Raw genomic sequence first — 22,680 nt, 5'->3', positions numbered from 1 at the left:
AAACCCAAATAATATTCAAAAACTGTATGTAGCGGTGGTCAATGCGATAGAACAAGTCGAGGCCCTTACTTCGCACTCAGTCACTGCCACTGATCCTCCTGCTTTAGAAGTACTTGAGTCATCTAATAACAATGTAATTAATACTGGTGATTTCCCTGTGCTTGGGGTTATTCACTCTGAGTTATGTATCAAAATGGCAGAAGTACTAAACCCTGCGTCTAGGCCTAAGAAACATAAGAAGAAAAGAGCCACATGGTTCAACGCTTCCTGTAGGAGAGCAAAAGCTGCACTGCTAGAGTTACTCAAAAATAGGGAGAGCCTAAGCCAAATCAGGGAGAAACGACTTGCCTATAAATCCACCCTACACACTGCAAAAATAGAGTGAGATGAGGGAAATTGGTCTGATATGACAGCCGCACTCAACACTAGTGACAGCCGGAAGTTCTGGCAAATTGTTAAGTATGGATCAGCAGAACCCCTACCCGCAGTCGAAGCAAATATAGCACCTGTAGTTTGGGAGGAACATTTTAAAAATCTGTATAGTTCACATAAACCTGAATGCCCAGAGACTCCTTTAGAACATATATTGGACCAGCACACCGAAAACGCGGTACCCATGGATGAATTCACCTTGAAAGAGGTTACTATGGCGATCTTGGGGCTGGCGCCCGAAAAGGCGCCAGGCCTCGATAGGCTTCCAGGTGATCTATATAAACACGAAGTAAAAATTTGGGCCCCGTACCTTAAGGTGCTGTTTAACGCTATCCTGAATGGTATGATGATCCCCCCCACTTGGCTGGGGGCAGAGATCGTACCTATTTTTAAAAAGGGTTCCCCTCTGCTCCCGGTCAATTACAGGCCAATAAGCCTGATAGACGTTTCGCAAAAGCTATTCGCCAGGCTATTGTTGGACCGTCTATCAGAGTGGATGACGGAACACGACATACTGAGTCCCCTTCAGGCACGTTTTAGAGAGAAAGTTTCAACGACGGACCAGGTCTTCCGTCTTGCCCTCATCCATTGGAAAACGGTACAGTTGGGGGGTGGCAGCCTCTATACTGTATTTGTGGATCTGAGGGCAGCGTTCGACCTGGTCCCCCGTAAAAAACTATGGGATGTGCTAGCCAGATTGGGTGTCCCCAAGGGCCTGTTGGAGATGATTGTTCATCTCCACACTGACAATTTTGCACAAGTAAGATGTGGCAAGGATGGCGCCTTGTCAAATAGGTTCCCCGTTGACAGAAGGGTAAGGCAAGGCTGCGTACTCGCACCAACCCTGTTCTGCCTCTACGTCAACGGGGTTATCTCTTACCTCAATGGGGTGGCCAATTCTGACGCTCCCAAGCTAGCAGGATCCAGAGTACCGGCGATTATGTACGCCGATGATACCTTGTTGCTCTCTAAGTCCATGATGGGTATCCAGAGAGTACTCAATGGTTTTGTGGGTTTCTGTGGGGAATACGGTCTAGAAATTAACACCTCGAAGACCAAATTTATGGTGTTTAATCCCCCCCCAAAATTCCGACCCTCCCCAACTGTTGAACATAAGAGACTGGAAAGGGTGAGGACCTTCGAGTACCTAGGAATTACCCTAAATGAAAGAATGACCTGGTGCACCCACCAAGAGAGGGCACTCCTTAAACTGACTCAGTATTCGGGCGGCATCACGAAGCTTCTGTGTAATAACAAGTCATCCATCCGGCCTGTGGGCCCACCACTGCAGATCTACAGGGCACAGGCAAGGGGGGCTGCTATGCATGGGTGCGAGCTCTGGGGCCATGTACCCTCCCAGGATCTGCTAAAAGAGGAGAACAAGTTCATCCGAAGGATTGTAGCCCTCCCCCCCAGCACTCCTCTTGTTCCTTTAAGGATGGATCTTGGGATGCAACCCCTTAACGAAGAACTGGCCTTCCGACCACTAGCATATTGGCTCAGGATATGGTCTGTCCCGGAACTAAAGAGCTATAGACAAGGACTTCAGGAGGTGCTTGCAATCCCTAATGCAGGAGAAATTAAATGGCTGAAATTTATAAAAACAGAGCTGGAGGGCCTGGGCCTTTTGAAATTGTGGACCGACCCTATAACCGCCTGCCCACTGCTTCCCAAAAAGTTATTGGCCAAACCATACTATGATTGCAAACTAACGGCATTGTACCGCCACCAAAACAATGGGACATTAACCGATTCATTTCTTTGGACTAAGGACAGTATTAGACAATCTTTATCCCTCCCTGCTCAGGAAGTTGTATTTACAATGGAGACATGGGTCTCTCCCAGTACGAGTATTTACAAACAAGTGGAATGAACATGCAAATAGTAAATGTCCTGCTTGTAAATTGGCCGATGAGACTGAGCTCCATATAATTTTCTATTGTCCTGTTTATCAGGCGTCACGTAGGAAATGGATTATTCCTCTGTGCAGAAACTTGAGATTTACTGAATGCTCAGCCGCTTTTAGAGTTCTTAAAACTGACTTGTCCAACCACATTGTATTCACAGTAGCCAAGTATCTTGGTGCTGTTTGGTCTCTTAGGAGTAAATGTATCAAGGTTGCTTAGCAAACAATTATATTGCAATGTGATGAAACTCTATGCAAAGGACTTGTCGTATCTGCTAAATTATTATATTTTTAAATGTTTTATAATGTATAAATGTCTTTTATGGTAAACATTTTTGCCGAAATAAAGAATAATAAAGAAAGAATTGCTCACATTGCACAAGTAGCTTTTGCTGTTGAAGAGGACTACTTATTCACTGCCAGGTAAAGCAATTGCTAAAGTTGGCTGACTCCGTGCACCATGCTGAAAATTGTGGTTAACATAAGCAAACTGTGATTGACACTAGATTGAAGATGACAGACAGGAAGCATTGTAAAGAAGTATGTCTGGAATGTATTTTAGCAAAAGCAAAAAGTCTTGGCTAATGTCAGACCCAACAAGCGAAAATCACTTTTTAAACATCAAAATTAAATATCTAAATATCATGATTGTACTGTCCCCCCCTAAAATCCCTATTATAAAATTCAAAGAGAATATATTGACTATTGTTTTTAAAATCACTATCTTAAACAAATTATTGTCACCATTTGAATTATGAAAACTGTATTTTTTTTAGAATGTACAGTTTATATTGTGTTTTCTATACTTGTATGATCTTAATAATTTTAAGTATTGAATAAAGTGATTTGACTGACTGACTGACTATTGTAATCATGGTTGATTGCGATTGATTAGAACTTCTGAATTTAAATTAACTTTGTATCCTGATTTGTAATATATTTATATTTTACAATGTGTTAAGCAAATGTGTGTAAAATAGTTCTATGCCGTAATATTGAGTAAAACTACAGTGTGGAGCTCACATCGCCACCACTACATCATTGCACAATACTTCATCTTGGGGGGACCCTGCTGACTGCCCTTCTTAATTCATGTATTTATTTTAATAATTGAAGTTACCAGTAAGCTATTTTTAACTAATTAACCCCTTACTTCTATTGATATTACTTACATTTAATGATTTAATGTTCCATGATGCAGTGCCCTAAAATGTGAGTGCTCAGAGTTGTCGAATGTCACTACATTAAGTTATACTGCATTGTGGGCCTCTGCATTGTGGGGTATTATATCATTTTAGGCAGAGACACCTTCGACTCCTAGCTTTAATATTAGGTCTTGCCTGAGACAGAGCATGCGCTGTCTCTTTTAGACATTTAGTGAGTGGCTTTTAAAAGTGCCACCAGAGGCTTTTGCTGGCCTCAAGCTTGCAGTTACGCACGCGAGCGCGCGTGCAGGCACCAGCTTTCAGTGCCTGATCGCGATCAGTTTCACTTTCGCGCGTACACAACTCCCGCTTCTCCCCCTCCCCACCACAGATCGCGTCTCGCGGCCGCTTGCACGTGTGGGCCAGTGTTTGTTTGGTTTTGGGCATACACTGTTATTTAAATACCATCAGTGTTTTCTGCAGGTACCCTGATAACTTTGTTTTACTTTCCCCATGTCTCGCTTTCCACACGCATTCTCACTTGCGCTTTAGTTGCTGGTCATAGACCATGTTCAGAAATGGATCCAGTGGCATCAATATGCAGGCTTCTTTGTCACCGAAGAGACACACTAACGCATCCAAAAGAAGTTTGTAAGTCAAGGAGGATTTTCTTTACTTTCCTTTCTCCCAGAGGAAGGTTTTAAAGAGGACAAGATGGCTCTTTGGGTTCATCAATCTGCGGTGGCTCACTGTGGGCAGCGTGTTTGAACCAATGCAGGGGAGTCTGAACCTTTCGTTATTACCCGTGAGTTTGGTAATAGTAAAACATGTTATAAGTAAACGCACGTTTGTGGTAATAAGCGTTCTGAAAGGAGGGAAAGTAATTCATTTTCCAGGTCTGGACACATCCATCGGTGCCAGACTGCCTCTGTGTGCCACTCATTCCTGCCCTGTGGGCTGGTTTGTGGAATCTCCATGATAGGTCATCATTCTTTTAATATCCCACCCTCCTTCCCATTGCATATCGATTAAGACAGTGATCCTTTCGGCTAAAAAGTTGACAGCAAGTCTCACTGCCATCCACTAATTCCCCAATAATTGTACCTCCTGCTCCCCTGCCCATGAGCTACCATCTTGCAGGGTGCAGCTAAAGGCGGTATCCTGAGTGCTACTGTCTCTCCAGCACATTGAGGAGCTGAACTCTGGGGCTGTTCTGTTCATTATCTTCTACATTAAGAGCTACATTTTGGTACCAGCCACCATATATTTGAGATTAAATCAGTGATCTACTCCATACTCACGAGTAATATCGATATTAATAGCCAAAATATCGAATCAAAAAAATAGACTAGACATAATATCGACTAGATAGAATATAGACAACAAAAATATCGAAAATAAGGTAAGTTTTTAATAATTGTGTAATATAAATCTGTAGCGGGTTGTGGGTTTATAGGGGAATAGGGTGGGAAGTAATTTAAATATAATTAATTAAATCTGTAATGTAATTGTAATTGTTAAATAATTATTAATTGTTAATTAATTACAATATAATTGGTAATTAATAATAATTGATTAATTGATCAATAATTAATTTTTAGTAAATTATTTTCTGTAGCGGGTTGTGGGTTTATAGGGGAATAGGGTGGGAAGTAATTTAACTATAATTAAATAATTATGTAAACTATTTATAATTGTTAATTAATTATTAATTGGTAATTAATTAAAATATAATTGGTAATCAATAATAATTAATTGATAAATAATTATTTTCAGTAAAATATTTTCTGTAGCGGGTTTGTAGGGGAATAGGGTGGGAAGTAATTTAATTATATTTAATTAATTATGTAAATTAATAATAATTGTAAATTAATTATTAATTGGTAATTAATTAAAATATAATTGGTAATTAATCATAAATATTTAATTGATAAATAATTAATATTTAGTAAATTATTTTCTGTAGTGGGTTGTGAGTTAATAGGGGGATAGGGTGGGAAGTAATTTAATAATAATTAATTAATTATGTACATTTATTAAAACTGTTAATCAATTAATAATTGTCCATTAAATAAAATGTTATTGGTAAATAAAAGTAATTGGTACTGGAAATTACATTTAATTGGGAATAATATTTCTATTAATTATATTTATTTATTACGTTTTTACTTTTTCTACTGTTGCACTCACTGGAGTGGGAATAGTAATTTTTCCCCCTATGCTATCCATCGTTTTTCCTACTGTTACACCCAATGGTGTGGGAATAGTAATTTTTACCCCTACGCTATCCAACGCTTTCCCTACTATTGCACTCTTTGGAGTGGGAATAGTAATTTTTACCCCTACGCTATCCAACGCTTTCCCTACTGTTGCACCCACTGGAGTGGGAATAGTAATTTTTACCCCTACGCTATCCAGCGCTTTCCCTACTGCTGCACCCACTGGAGTGGGAATAGTAATTTTAACCCCTACGCTATCCAACGCTTTCCCTACTGCTGCACCCACTGGAGTGGGAATAGTAATTTTTACCCCTACGCTATCCAACGCTTTCCCTACTGTTGCACCCACTGGAGTGGGAATAGTAATTAAAACCCCTACACTATCCAACGCTTTCTCTACTGTTGCACCCACTGGAGTGGGAATAGTAATTTTTACCCCTACGCTATCCAGCGCTTTCCCTACTGTTGCACCCACTGGAGTGGGAATAGTCATTGTTACCCCTATGCTATCCAACGCTTTCCCTACTGTTGCACCCACTTGTGTGGGAATAGTAATTTTTACCCCTACGCTATCCAGCGCTTTCCCTACTGCTGCACCCACTGGAGTGGGAATAGTCATTTTAACCCCTACGCTATCCAACGCTTTCCCTACTGTTGCACCCACTGGAGTGGGAATAGTAATTTTTACCCCTACGCTATCCAGCGCTTTCCCTACTGTTGCACCTACTGGAGTGGGAATAGTAATTTTTACCCCTACGCTATCCAACGCTTTCCCTACTGTTGCACCCACTGGAGTGGGAATAGTAATTGTTACCCCTACGCTATCCAACGCTTTCCCTACTGTTGCACTCTTAGGAGTTGGAATAGTAATTTTTACCCCTACGCTATCCAACGCTTTCCCTACTGTTGCACCCACTGGAGTGTGAATAGTAATTTTTACCCCTATGCTATCCAACGCTTTCCCTACTGTTGCACCCACTGGAGTGGGAATAGTAATTGTTACCCCTATGCTATCCAACGCTTTCCCTACTGTTGCACTCTTTGGAGTTGGAATAGTAATTTTTACCCCTACGTTATCCAACGCTTTCCCTACTGTTGCACCCACTGGAGTGGGAATAGTAAATGTTACCCCTACGCTATCCAACGCTTTCGCTACTGTTGAACTCACTAGAGTTGTTACAATAAATTTTAACCATTTTGCTATGCTACGGTAAAAATATTATATATGTTTATTTAATAATTTAATTGGTAAATAAAAGTAATTGGTACTGGAAATTACATTTAATTGGGAATAATATTTCTATTAATTATATTTATTTATTAAGTTTTTACTTTTTCTACTGTTGCACTCACTGGAGTGGGAATAGTAATTTTTACCCCTATGCTATCCATCGTTTTTCCTACTGTTACACCCACTGGTGTGGGAATAGTAATTTTTACCCCTACGCTATCCAACGCTTTCCCTACTATTGCACTCTTTGGAGTGGGAATAGTAATTTTTACCCCTACGCTATCTAACGCTTTCCCTACTGTTGCACCCACTGGAGTGGGAATAGTAATTTTTACCCCTACGCTATCCAGCGCTTTCCCTACTGCTGCACCCACTGGAGTGGGAATAGTAATTTTAACCCCTACGCTATCCAACGCTTTCCCTACTGCTGCACCCACTGGAGTGGGAATAGTAATTTTTACCCCTACACTATCCAACGCTTTCCCTACTGTTGCACCCACTGGAGTGGGAATAGTAATTGAAACCCCTACGCTATCCAACGCTTTCTCTACTGTTGCACCCACTGGAGTGGGAATAGTAATTTTTACCCCTACGCTATCCAGCGCTTTCCCTACTGTTGCACCCACTGGAGTGGGAATAGTCATTGTTACCCCTACGCTATCCAACGCTTTCCCTACTGTTGCACCCACTTGTGTGGGAATAGTCATTTTTACCCCTACGCTATCTAGCGCTTTCCCTACTGCTGCACCCACTGGAGTGGGAATAGTAATTTTAACCCCTACGCTATCCAACGCTTTCCCTACTGTTGCACCCACTGGAGTGGGAATAGTAATTTTTACCCCTACGCTATCCAGGGCTTTCCCTACTGTTGCACCTACTGGAGTGGGAATAGTAATTTTTACCCCTACGCTATCCACGCTTTCCCTACTGTTGCACCCACTGGAGTGGGAATAGTAATTGTTACCCCTACGCTATCCAACGCTTTCCCTACTGTTGCACTCTTAGGAGTTGGAATAGTAATTTTTACCCCTACGCTATCCAACGCTTTCCCTACTGTTGCACCCGCTGGAGTGTGAATAGTAATTTTTACCCCTATGCTATCCAACGCTTTCCCTACTGTTGCACCCACTGGAGTGGGAATAGTAATTGTTACCCCTACGCTATCCAACGCTTTCCCTACTGTTGCACTCTTTGGAGTTGTAATAGTAATTTTTACCCCTACGTTATCCAACGCTTTCCCTACTGTTGCACCCACTGGAGTGGGAATAGTAAATGTTACCCCTACGCTATCCAACGCTTTCGCTACTGTTGAACTCACTAGAGTTGTTACAATAAATGTTAACCATTTTGCTATGCTACGGTAAAAATATTATATATGTTTATTTAATAATATGTATCTATATATTTATATATATGTATTATTTTTGTTATATATTTTCTTTAATTTACATTATTATTTATTAATATCACATTTATTTAATGATTTTAATTATGTTTATATTAAATATATTTATTATTATATTAGTTTTAACTTCATTTAAAGATATTTAAAAAAAACGATATTTTGACAGTCTATATTTTTGTAACTCGATATTTTTGAGTCGATATTATAGTACTTACCTGTTTGAAGATAGACAGTCGATATTTTGTCCCTCGATATTTTATCCTCGATATTATTGTACCTCGATATTTTTGTGGTCGATATAATGTCATTGATCCGAATAAAAGACACACAACTTCAAATCGGTTCCTCTATGCAATATTTGGTGATTATAATTTTACAGAAGGTTGACAAAATTTCTCAATACAATCTTGATCGTGCCTTTAAAGTCTGTCAAAAGCAGATGAAATTGTGGACTCACCTCCCCTTATCCATCTTGGGGAGGATCAATTTAGTGAAAATGTCAATCTTGCCTAAGATCACTTTTCTTTTTAACACCATCCCGCTCTCTTTTGATAACCATCAGATAGAGAAATGCCAACGAGAGATAAACTCTTTTATTTGGCAGTATAGATCAACTAGGCTGGCTTGGAAGAAGCTTAGGAGGAGAAGGGATAAAGGGGGATTGGCATTACCCGATTTACAATATTTTGCTTGGGCATTTCAGCTCTCACATTCAAGGATGTTGTTGAAAATGCCCATCAGTACAGCTGTAGGTGAGATATTTAGGGCTCTGTTAAGGAAGGCAGGGCTACCGGAGGAAGGGTTTATGTTTAAATTTGGTGACCAAAAATGTTTAAAAAAAGTTAAATCAAAGGTTCTCCAATCGATAGTAAAAAATTGGACCACAATAAGAAGAAAAGTGGGGCTGTTATTTTTCCAGATTAGCACCACTGTGGGATTCCCCGGGCACACCTGCATGCTTTCAGGATAGTTTGATCAAACCAGCGAGAGACTCCAGTATCACAACATGGGGGGGGCTTGATGAATGGAGGTTCCTTACTCTCTTGGGAAGATCTACGATAGAGAGAGTGGGGTCTGGCCTCTCCAGATTTAAGTACATTCAGATTAAAAGCTGGACTCAGGACCAGATTAGCCATAATACAGTTTTAGGGCAGACCAGTAAATTGGAAGAACAACTAGTGGTGAGGTTGGTGGGCAAAAAGGAGGTCTCGGTGTGGTATTGGGCAATAGAGGAGGAAATCGATGGCGTCTTTAAACTACCAGAAGAGCTATGGGGGAGTTGATGGAGGTTCAGTGTGATTCGGTCTGGATGGATTCATTTAGTAACCTGCACAGAATAGTTAAACCTGCCTGGTTGAAGCGAAATAATTTGTTCACGGCCCATAGAACATATCTTTCCCGACTTAAGTTATCGAAATTTCAGATAGGGAAAGTTTGTAACAAATGCGGGTTGCCTGAAGCATCAGAGGTGCATATGTTTATGCATTGCCCCTCTATTGGCCCCTTCTGGGAAAATGTGAAGAAGTCTCTTGAGTCCATCCTGAAGATATCATTGGATATCAATCTGCCGCCAATCATCTTCGGCCTCAATGACCACATTACGAGCCCGCTAGAGCTCTATTGTTTTATGCAATTCTAATGGCTAGGAGACAAATATGCAAGCATTGGGTGGATTCAGTAGCACCATCCCACTCAGAATGGTTGACCTCGTTATATGATGTATCTAAGATGGACATGGCTAGATCCTGCAGGAAGAATAAGATCGCTTTCTGGGATTTATTGATACAGTGGAGACAGCGAGCCCGAGTTTTTTTCCCTGGTCTTATGATTAAGCCTTTCATGGTTACTCCTTGGACCTTTGTTATGGGTTTCCCAGGTCACCGCTATGGTCCGGGAGGTCTATAAAGACCAAGGTGGAGTAAAAAACCTTTCCTCACCCCTTGGCTGACTTTTTGACTTATCAAACTCTCCTGAACCTGTTCTGAACTCGTTCAGTAGGGTTATGAAAGGTGGTTGGCTTCTTTTCAAGAGGGTTAAAAGCGAAGTAGGACAAAAATGTATTTTTTTTGCCTCAATATAGTGGTGGTGATTTAGAGCCAGTGCTCTCTGCAGGAAGCGTTCCCTCATTTGCATGCCCCATGCAAATGAGGGAATCCCTTTGCCTTTGCGCCCGCGCCGTATTACAGACACAGCCACAGAGGCAAAGAAGCCCTCAGAAGGTGCACTGAAAGTGCGCCATGTAAAAGGTGGCACACTATCAGTGGGGGAAAAGGAGTCCTATGAACCTCCCAGACACCCCCTTGCAGGCAGGTGCAGTCACTGAATGTAGCACGTTACAACGCGTGCTTTTGCGACGAGGTAGGTAACAACGCGGTTGGTAATTCGACTGCGTTGTTACCACATGTGGCATTACATCGCAAGTCCTTTCAACGACTTGCACTAGGTTGGCACCCTCGACTTAGGAATATTATAAATTACTATTCCTACTCCAGTGCGCACAACAGCAGGGAAGGTGTTGAATTTAAAATCCAACACATTCCCTGGTGTTGCACGCCACCTAGCGCAAGTCGTTGAAACGACTTGCGATGTAATGCTACGCGTGGTAACAACGCGGTCGTAGTAACGACCGTGTTGTTACCTACCACGTGGTAAAAGCATGCGTTGTAACGTGCTATATTTGCAGCCAGTGACTGCACCTGCATTCAAAGGGGTGTCTGGGAGGTTCATATGACCCCTTTTCCCCCATCAGAGGGGGCACTGAACGCCTTGCGATGTAATTCCATGCGTGGTAACAACGCAGTAGTTGTAGCAACCAGGTTGTTACCTACATGTGTGGAATTGACAGCTTTGTAAACGCTGTTTCCCCTGACTGCACCCGCCTGCAAAGCAATCTCTAATCCCCATTAGAAGTGCAGGTGGCTTGCCGCATGCACTGTGAAAACATGGAGCGGCTGTAAAGTAGCTGCTCTGTCTTTCACAGGAATGCGCTGGCCCGAGGGCAGCACAAGGTTACGGCTGCCCTGGGGCCAGCACATTCATGGTAATAGGGCACATTTTCACTGTTTGCGCCTGGTGCACCTTTTTAAAGGATGCACACGGCGCAAACAATGAAAATGCGCAGCTACCCTAATACAGCCGTAGTCTGAATAGAAGCTTCTGTACACAAGCACTGGTGCTAATGACAATCAGCTCAAAAGGCACTTTAAACACTGTGAATACCTCAATCATTCTTGAGGGTGATCTAGCATCTGCTGAACATGGTAGACTTCTGAAAGAAAGCCTCAAGTGCACCTGATACACAACTCATTCACCACGGGAATTTTCTGGCTCCCACTTACATCACAGGTGGAGCCTCAGATCATGTGCTTTGCACGTAGGACCAGAAGAAGGGTCCATCTTCCTTCATCAATTTTAGTTCTTCATGTTGACCAGCAAGGAGTGTATGATTCACTTCAGGTTGTGCCCTGACCATGATATGGTCACAAAGAACCTGCAAGGCAGTTTGTACTTAGCAAATTGTGATTCTTTTAGAAATCAGATCAATTGATGACTACCTAACTTTATGGGTTATACTGCTACCACTCAGACAAGTCAATGAAGGTTTACCAAGCTACACCCAGATATTCTTTGTGTTTCAGGGTCTCCAGATCGTTTCAGTACTCTTAAGACACTCCCATGAGAAGTAATCCAATGGAGCTTGCAGAAAAAGCACCCTGAGATAAAAAGCACCCGATATACCACTCGATGCCACATTGCACCCTGTGTATATGTCAATATGAAAGCTGTTCTGGACTCTGTAACAGATTGTCAGAAAAGATGAAGTTGTTCAATCGAGATTGCAATCTGCCAGGGTACGAGGTAAGCAGAGTCGGGGTTAACCCGGGCAAGGTGTTTACAATCATCTGTACATTCCCCCAGTGTGGCCAGTGAATGTATTTTTAAAGGGGCGCTGCCTTTTCCAATGTCACCACTGCCGCTCACGAAATGGCATCATTTCAGATAGGTGATTGGAATACAATCCATCAGCAGCCACTTTGACCGGTGGCAAATTTGCAGCATTTCAATGCTTTTGTGAATCTAATTTACACAGCAGTTCTTTTTCCATGGTAAATATTTCACTCTAGAGAATCCCATGGTCTCAGGGGTGCTTTCGAATACATCAGTCTTAGCTCCTGCTGCATATAGAATGAGAGAGGCTAGGAGAAGGAGGGAGAGAGAGAGAGAGAGAGAGAGAGAGAGACAGAGAGAGACAGAGAGAGAGAGAGAGAAAGAGAGAAGAATATAGTGGATAGAGAGAGTCAGAAAGGAGAGACACAGAAAGACAGAAAAGGAGAGAGTGAGAGAGACAGAATGCAAGAGACACAAACAGTAGCTAGAAAGTACAAAAGACCAACATGAAAAAAGGGAGACTGAAAGCTAGTTAAAAGGGGAGATATAAAGAGAAATGATCAGAGAGGCAGAGGAATCAGGTGAATAGAAGGCCCTGAGAAAGAGGCAGAAACATGAGTGAAAGGTAGATGGAAATCTGATATCCCTGTGGGTGTTGGCAGTCAGAAATGCACACATACTGTTGGGTGGTGCTTTTTATATCTGTTCTAGTCATGTCTAAATACAATCATAAACATTTGAAGAAAATAAACTTACCAGAGTCAAGAAGGCATTTGAGCGATTTACATTGTTTTTCTGTAACAAAAATAAAAGTATGAATTAATTACTTAATTTGAAGGCCAGGGTAAATAAAAACGTCCTTAGAACAAGGTTTTCGAGTTTTTGAATTATGGTCCATTACTGTGGGCATGCTCCTTTTGAATAAAAACAATAAATGTATTCTGTACAGGAACTATGTCATTTCAGTTCTACCAGCTTCTAATAGTGTAGGCACTTGCTGGCAGTAACAAAGATTATTTTGTTACTCCACTCTCTGTTAATCTAAGCCCCTGTGGGCATCCAGCACACTCTTGAACATGCCCATATCTGTCAAGAAGATGGTATTGGAAGCCTTTCTTTTGATAATATGCCTCAACTTTGTGTCAAACACCTTATTCAAGCTCGAATCACTATCAACAATGTACCCTAGCTTTTTTTCAAGATCAAATTGCACTGGTCTATTTTTGCAATAGCTAACCCCATGCCTCATTCGCATTTTATACAATTAAAAACAATGAATTATCTGCCCAAGGCAGTAGAAGCTCACAAAACATGCTGAGGTAGTGCATATATCTTGAAGATCCTTAAACCTGTTTCACACTTTTCTGCCCAATTGTGTGTTTTTTTTATTTTCTGTCTTTCTTCATTTTTGTTGGTCTGCCATATATGGACACCTACCTGCATTGCTTGAAGAACTCAGTAACTTATTACACTAGTTCGGTAATTGGTTTGAAGACATGATAATATTCAGCTGCACACACTAATGCAAGAACAGTGCAGGACAAAGAAAGTCATGTGTTTCATCACTTCTGCCCCGTGAATAAGTTTCCATTGTAGTTCTTCTCTGCAATATGTGCCAATGAGATACCACCACCGCTGCCCCCAACTGTGCCACCCACACCAACACTACCAATCTTGATATCACAGATACCATCAATTGTGACACCACCATCACTAGCACCATACCACCCCAATTGGTACTACCACTCCCAATACATTTACTAGTGACACCGACCATCGGGCCCATTTTACTTTAAATGAGGAGGGGCCCCAGGATTTGCACATCCTTTGCATCAGAACTACTTAAAATGACACAAGTGAAAGGCTAAAACAGGAGGGTGTACAAGCATTGCTCACAATATAGGTCCTTAAATGAGAAGACAAAGAAGTCTAATAGAAATCCCAAGAATTTGTTTGACTCGAACACAGATGAGGTTAGTGGTGAAGGCTGCAAGGATTTCCAGCTTGGAGGAATCTACTGAGGTGGGGTGCCACCCTATGAGAACTCCCTGTCATTAAACCCTTCTCTTGAATCTTTCAGTTTGGTATCAATATAGTAACTATCTGAAATGTGGCATATCTATTGACTGCACGTCTCTGAGAGGATTGGACGGCTATCATACTCCTGGCTTTAGACAGGCCAATAGGGCTGCGGCTGCTGTCTCCAAGTTGGATGCTTATTATTTCACCGCAGCCGGGACATCCTAAGAAGTGATGAGGGTTCCACCCACTATACTTGAAAAGGGTCCACGTACTCCAACATCACAGTGGACCTGATCCATGGAGGCTGGAGAGAATCCATTTGCAGATGAGGCCATTAGATAGACTACAGTTATAAGAAAGTACTTAGCTTGATGGATGGTCCAGTGAATACTACTCCCTACTTCTTCCCCACCACATTTGGAACACCTGCTTTTGTGACCCTGCACCACTTCAGTAGAGGACCTACTAGATTGTTCTTCTTTGCCACAGGAAGTAACGTAGGGTGGAGGAGAAGCCTTTTTTCTCATTCATCTACAGACAAGGGTTGGCCATCCATGTTGGTGAGGTTCTTCAGAGACATTCAGATTCTGTGACTGAGACTTTGCAAGTTGTTCTCCAGTCCCTAAGACTGTCTCCATGGCACTCAGGTATTATTACAGGAGGGCCATATTTAGAACACACCTTTCTGTTTGGTATCTACACCCTCTATATCTCTATTGAACCTCAGACTGCCCACCGGAAGAGTCCCCTTGCTTCTTCCTCATTTCCCGGCCTCCCGGCCTCTCATTAGCTGTGGATTTTGTCAGCTTGGGTGTTTGTCGGGTCTATCCTGGCCTGCAATCTGCAATATGTCTGGACCCCCAGCTCACCCTGACTGCACCGTCTATGTTGAGTTGGGAACCAGGCTGATCCTCACCCCAGACATGATACAGTGATTAAGGCCACTGAATAATAGCTCTCTTTTACTAATACTTTGGACCCTGATTAATTCACCGTACTTCCCTTTGATTTGGAACAAACAATTAATTCTGTTTGCTTAGAAGACATTCTTTATTAGGCACTACATAAAAATTGGACAATTTTATTTACATTACTGTTGTAGTTGAAAGACAGGGTCTTCCTACAGGTGAGCGTAAAGCCACTTCGGAGGTGAGTAATGTATCCCAGTTACAGCCCTATGGCTAAAAGTAGAAAGCCATTTTCCTATTGCAAGCCCTACACGATCACAGGGTGTGCAACTACAAATTAGCTATTCCCTATGCACTAAACCCATTTTGTGATTCAGTATGCATTTAAATCTCATATTACTCAGCTAGGCAAACAACCAACAAATGTGTGCAAACAGGTCAAACATGTCATTGTGGCACAGAGTGAAAAGGTTATTTGGAATTACAGGATGCCCCCTGCATGGCAAACAGGCTGATACCTGCCATAAGTGACCCACATGCATATGATATCTGATACTCTGACTTTCGATGGCCTAGCTCACATGTTAATCCTGCATGCATGCCAAGGCCTAGGCCTCTCCTTTGACTCTGAGGTCCAGCTCCTGGTTCTGATACATGAAGCAAGCCCTCCAGCCCACATAGGACCACTGCCCGTGTCCTAGGTGGCAATGCACTCTTTTTCTAATTCCTGCACATACCTTTTTATTTCATTCAGTCGGAATGCATACTGGTGTAAAACCACCAGTGTAAGGATCCACATGTGTGTGCAAGTGTGCATGTGTGTGTGTGTGCGTGCGTGTGTGTTTATCAGTGTATTGCCTGTATTACTGAGCTAAAAGGTGGAACCTTAGACAATGAAGTGTGTGAGTGTGGAACTAGAGCAGCCTTTAGAAATTGGTGACCCTGGCAGGGGATTGCTGATTACACATTTTTAAGACTGGCCATTTGGTAAAGGCGAAGGAATGGGTGTGACTCAGCAGATTCTGTTCTTAGAGAGGAGGATGCTAAAAGGCAGGGTGTTTGTCTCTCCCGGAGTGCTACTTCGGGAAGGCTGATAACAGCCTGGTGTAGGAGTTTCACAAGCAATGAATTGTGCTCATGTTTTAGGTAGTCTTGTCTGGAGTTAACATCTAGCCACCATCTTTTATAACGACTGTATCTGATCTGACGAAAGAACATGAAATATGAAAAGGAACCACCCCAAATCAACTTCTTGGCATGACAGTGGAATCAACATCCCTGGTCTGAGAAGAATGTATTAAAGTGGGACTCACACTACCTCACTTGGGTTCACTTCCAAGTTCTTCAGGATTAAGGAAGGGCGTGATCTGAAGAGTACTTAAAGAACTGCTGAGATCAAGGTCTGGTGTCAGGTTGATGCCTAGTATCTCAGGTGAGGGGGCATCACCTGAGGTTTGCTTATCTTGTTGGAAGAGCGGTGGGTTCGCTTGTGGCCAGGGAGCCTACCTGCCCTGCTGAGAACGTGGAGGATATGCAGGAGCTGACTGCTCAAGGAAAGAGAAAGACAGCTGCTGAGGAAGTCAACTTAGTATTATGGTTAACCAGTAGGCTCCCCTTAAAACACAAAGTGTCAACATATTAGGCTGGAGATAGCCACAGATCCCATCCTAACACACCGTAAAGATGCTTCACTTGAAGGATTGCACTGCGGATGAGAAGCCTGGGATGCAGTCATTGATTATCTGTGAACCTTCTGCTCCCGTGTGGTATCTCCTACTTCCTCAGCTGAAATAAAGTTGTCCTCCTTGGAGCATGTACACTTTCCACAATAAGTTGCATGCTCTGGTTTCAAGAACTAATACTTTGCTGAAACCATTTGTTTACACATTGTTGTCACTTTCAGAGGTCAGCATCTTCAACTGCCACACTGGACTGGGGCTCAATTATATAAAAAATAACACAGGACTCAGGTGATGGGTCCAAATCCACATGTTTTACCCCCTTTCTTGGGAGAAATATTGGGCCTGAGTCTGCATATATTTAGCACCTTCTTCAAGCAGGTGGTAAATGTGTGTGTAGACTTTTAAGAGGCCAAGAGGAAGGGTGAGGGAGAACAGTTTAGAGATGGGAGAAGAGTTTTCTTCCCCAAAACCATATGTTTTAGAGACCACGCAGGACCGGGCACAGCAGCTGACCACAGCCGTTGAAGCTCTGCTCAAAAGTCTGAATCATGTAGTTTGATGACCTGGTAATTTTAGCCTGGGTACACAGGAAATTTAAGATGGTCCAGGGGAGATACACCTGTAATGAGGGACATAAAAATAGATTTGACTTCACAGGAAGTTCCCCTATCATGTGATTTGAAGAGTTCAAGTTACTGCACCATGATATGGATAAGATATTGTAGACAAGCTTTTCTCATGTCCTCAGTTTTATCATCTGACTCCTTGCATTTGGAACAGGACATAGGCGCAGCCATTATTAGCCAGGCTCATTTAGTTGCACTATGACACTAACGTCGGGTTTCCAATGCACCCCAATTACGGGTGTCTTCTACTAGTACATTAGTTGGCAGGGGCTTTCTGCTGTGTATTAGATCCCATGGCTTCCTTGCTGCACCACTGAACACACCCTAGTAGACGCTTGCATGCCCAGTGGCAGCCTGGACTACAGGCCAATCGGGCAGTGTCAGAAGGGCTGGTCAGACAGGTCAGTGTATAGTCTGTTTTCTGGATGTTTGTGGGCCTGCTCTATGGTCTGGTGGGCCAGTATTTATGTTCAGTTTCTCTGATATCACCAAAAACATTGCCTGGAGCAAGCACACATGCATGCAGTCTCCAAAACAGTGCAAAACACTTATAAAGCTTCTCTCCACAAATTAAAAACTGGAGTGATTTGAAAATGTGGGTTACTGTTTTTTAACTAATTATTTAAATTAAAGAGACTTTTTTAATTTGGTGACCAGGCCTATTTTCTGTCCCAGTCTGAATCAGTGCATGCCTGCATTCATGTTGCTACATTCAGGCTCTACCATTTATTTTTAAATACCACCGTTGCTATTTTAAGAAACTACCCTTGTGCTAGTTATGTGATGCTTCTGAGGAAATCCTGAGCTCTAGGGCCTTGCATCCCTTGACACTAACAAGTATTATGCTGCAGCTGACACATTTCACACTAGAAGCCAAGTGTTTATATCTTCAGAGCAGCAGTCTGGACTACAAGTAACACCTCTCCCTTCCTCAGTCAGTCAGGTTTACAGGTGGTGGGTGGAAGGGGGATATGTGGAGGGGCAGATGTGCCTAGCCAGCCCTTTAGTCACAAACAGAACTGTCCAGCATGAGTCCAGGAGAGACAGATCCAGGACAGATTATAAGGATAGAAAAGATAATTGCGCATAGACTAAGGGCCAGATAATTCCAACCCCTGTGCAATCCCCTGGTTTGTATGGGGATCAGAATTGTAAGTTGTGTGGGTTTCACTACACAGGATATTTACCGGCTACAATAAAGGCCATACTCCTGCAATGTTCCCCATGTATGGATTAGGAGGTTGAACCTGGTGAAATAAAGCAAGTGAATGCCCAGTAAATAAGGGACCTGCAGATTTTAGTGCAGAAAGTGGCTTAATCCACATTTTACGCCCCCATTGTGAATGGCTAAACTCATAGGCCCTCATGATGAGCGCCCCAGTTAAATGCAATATGTGCTGAAATTCCTGCTATTGCACACACTGTAATCATGGTTTTTGTGATAAATGTCGATGGGTCCAACCTGTTGATATTTACTGGAAAAAATGCCTGGTATTTTCTGTACCATGCAGATTTTGTGGCGGTAACACACAATATTTTATTTGAATCCCCAAAAAGCCTTAATTGGCCTGTATTATCATTACCTTTATTGGGGAATTCATAATGAAAGTCTTAATAGGCAATAACTATCGTACTGAATAGTTTGCGTGTGATAAAAATATCTACTGATCCAGGGAACTCTTTACCAGGATCTAACTTAAAATGGAACTGTCATGGTTTATCCTGAGAATCCGGCGAAGATCCAGTACTGGGACCTACATTGTACACCCCTGATGAAGAACAGCGACCCTGTCTCGGATGTATTGTATCAGCCATTCTTTTCTTTAAACACAGACAGGTTCATATTAGTAAGGGGGATAGATACATAACATTTCTTACAGCAATTAAACCTGGTCCCTGTACCCGACATGCGCAATCGTGGTTGGCCTGAACTTGTGACTTTGAGCCGGTCCAGCGCAACCAGATAACTGCAAGTGGCGCTTTGTGCTTTTTGGCTCTATTTTCACCTGAAACGTAAAAAAATTCAGAGCTCCAGTTCTACCAATTGGATTTTTGTTATTTTGATGTAATTTTATTTATTAAAAAATACTCTATTTTTCTAAACTGGTTTGGGATTTTGCTTGTTTTGTGTTTTCACTTTACCACTTTTTAAGTGCTGCATCAATACTTTACACATTGCCTTTAAGTCAAACTTGTTCCTGTACATTTATACAGGGGGTTTTAACATTTGGGTTATTTCCAAAAGTTCCATCATATCATTCTCATGACATAAAACTGAGGAAAAGAATAAAAACTCAGCGCTGTAATAAAATAGAGAAAACTGTCCTGAAGAAGGTGAACATCAACTAATTCACCGAAATGCCGCGTCGACTGTGTTTTCTAATGATACCGTAATGAAATGTTTTTATGCACTTATGTTTTTAACCTTGTGATTTTAATAAATATAAAACAATGTATATCATTTTTTTGATTCTGTGGATTTATCATACTGTGTGGTTTGCTGACACGCCTTACAAATGTTTGCTGTTTTATTACAATTTTCGAATGACAATAGGCCTTGCTATAAAATAAGATAAGGTATTTTGGTGATTTCTGTGCCTCTTTAATGGGACACTGTTTGTACTTTTAAGTCAAACCTGACAGCTTTTGTGCCAAAGCTACTTGGGCATTAAGCACATGAATACATAGTGACTTTTGTGGTTTACCCTGACAAAGATTGTGTTTATAATTTTGGTAGGGCCCCATTCCACTCAACTAAAAACCCAAATTTGTGAGATTGGTTGGGGGGGGGAGGGGCGGATCATTGGGAGGGTCGAATTGTAGGAATATTCTGTATCTACACACGCCAAACCTCACACTATGTACATTATAATGTTTCTGAAGCATTTGTGTGTTTTTCAGGTTAATAAAAAAGATACAAAAATAAAAAATATATAAATGTTCTGTCCGTATGATTGCATTCTGCTTCATTTAAAATCAATTTAAAAGTAATTTCTCTGGTTGATGCTTAGCTCTGTGTGTGACTGTTGCGTGCTTATCTAGGATCCTGATCGATACTGTGACCTTATGCCCCTATTCGGCTATAAATCCATTTATTCCCTATATTGGCATAACCGTTCAAGTGCGATATTCAGAAAATCATCTCTGGCCTCACACGAACAGAGCCACATTCCAGAATAGTTCTCTGCCACTTCCTTTGCAACCAATTTGTGGCAGACCCTAGTTAGAGTTGGGATAAGAGGAGGGTATTTGAAAGCAATTCAGACTCTATATAAGGACCCAGGTGCAGCATTAAGGATAAACGGGGGTATAACAGGTCAATTTAAAATTAAAAGAGGAACTCGCCAGGGCTGTCCTTTTTCTCCCCTGCTATTTGCCATCTATATGGATCCCTTAATACGTAAAATAGAATCAGCACCAGAGATTACTCCAGCCAGCACAGCTCTTGGGCCTTGTAAGATATTAGCATATGCTGATGACGTTGCGGTGATAACGCCCTGCCCTACGGAAGCAACCACGTTTGTAGAGGCTGAGGCCTTAAGATTTGGTCAAGTCTCAGGGTACTCATTGAATGCGTCCAAAACTCAGATTATTAAAAACTCTTTTACACCTTGTAATGATAGAAGAGTTGTGCCGGTAGGGAAATATCTTGGAATTAATATTATGTCTAATTTAGATAGCTTGGTGGATAATAATATTGCCCCAGTAATTGAAAAAGCAAGGAAAGATCTGGATCGCTACGAGAACTTACATTTATCATTAGTTGGGCGAGTCAATATTATTAAAATGCTGATTTTACCCAAACTGCTGTATCTTTTTAGGGCAATACCTCTTCTAATTGAAAATAAGTGGTTTAAAACTTGCGAAAGTATGGTAAATCGGTTTATCTGGGCGAGAGGGAAAACCCGGAGGGCATTGAGGTATATGTCCCTTCCCAGAGAGAGAGGGGGGTGGTCACTGCCGGATCTAAAGGTATACTATTGGGCTGCAGCAATACAAGGAATGGTTGGATTAATCGGGGGGGCTGAGATGGATGGATGGGATAAGACAGGTTCGCTGGCTATATATGGCTTAGCTTTGGGTACAAATGCCGAAAATATCTTTTTAAGATTTACTGACGGAAGTTACTTTAAAAGAACACGTTTCAAGGTAATTATGGCGGCCTATAATATATGGAAAGGATTCTCCAAAAAAGTTGGAATAGGGAAATACAGTGTATATACTAGATTCAAAAATAATCCCTCATTACCTAGGGCTGTGTTTTCAGGAATGGTATATGAAGAATGGGAGAGCCGAGGTATAAGCATGATTGGTGATGTGTGGGACGATAATGGTATGATACAATTCATAGATTTGAAAAATAAGTATATGTTGAACACAAATCATTTCTTTAAATACCTTCAAATAAGGAGCTGTTTATTAAATAAAAAAGGGGGAGTTCTAGGCTTTGGGAGGAGTATAATGATGGATCTCATACAAAAAGGTAATGATTGTACTATAAAAAGATTTTATTTAGAAATGACAAAGTTAAAAAAGGACGATCTTGATAAATGGATAGCTAAATGGTCATTAGATTTAGATATAGCTAGAGAAAGAGATATTTTCTCTGAATCACTTGAGATGGGATGTAAACTATTATGTAAATGTAAATGTATTGGCATTTATATAGCGCACTACTTACCCGTAGGGTCCCAAGGCGCTTCGACCGCTGCGAAACCCTTCCTGGCTTCCCTGAGAGATGGTCCCTTAATGGGTATCTCCAGGGTGAGACCAGGCATCCCCGGCGGTCTGGTGGGGCCGTTAGTGAAGATGAGGCAAGCTAATGCCCAGAGTTGCCGAGTGTGATCGCTGATCAGAGTGGGCACCGAGGCGAGAGAATTATCGAGTCCGCTGACCCTGGTCCAGAAACCTGCCGCGCCGGGAATCGAACCCTGGTCCCGGGCCGTCCTCTGCTCTCGGGTCTGCCGCCTCTAACCAGTGAGATAATGGTATCAGCATCTCTTCAGGCCCAACACTACAAGAGTATGTATCAATGTATTATACGCCATGGAAAATTGCTCAATGGGGGGCTGTGTCGGGCATCACGTGTTTTAGATGTGGTAGTATGGAGGCCAACTTGTTACATATTTTCTCTACTTGTCCACATTTAGACAAGATAAAACAAGATATTGGGAATTTTTTCCGGAATGCCTTAGACACTACAATAGAGTTGGACT

The 22,680-nt window shown here is 41.9% G+C and overlaps 1 protein-coding gene across 1 annotated transcript in view; it reads right to left on the bottom strand.

Annotated features, from left to right (window-relative positions):
- The window catches only part of LOC147693541 (GPI-linked NAD(P)(+)--arginine ADP-ribosyltransferase 1-like), a 94,474-nt gene that overhangs the window by 7,727 nt on the left and 64,067 nt on the right, over nucleotides 1-22,680 (bottom strand). The window contains exon 4 of the mRNA XM_086933755.1: nucleotides 12,983-13,021. Coding sequence (XP_086789881.1) covers nucleotides 12,983-13,021 — 39 coding nt within the window. The remainder of the gene's footprint in view (nucleotides 1-12,982; nucleotides 13,022-22,680) is intronic.

This window comes from Lissotriton vulgaris, chromosome 8 (assembly GCF_964263255.1).
Source record: "Lissotriton vulgaris chromosome 8, aLisVul1.2, whole genome shotgun sequence".
Classification (NCBI taxonomy): Eukaryota; Metazoa; Chordata; class Amphibia; order Caudata; family Salamandridae; genus Lissotriton; species Lissotriton vulgaris.
Note: the sequence above shows the minus strand (reverse complement) of the source record. Positions and strands in the feature narration are given on the sequence as shown.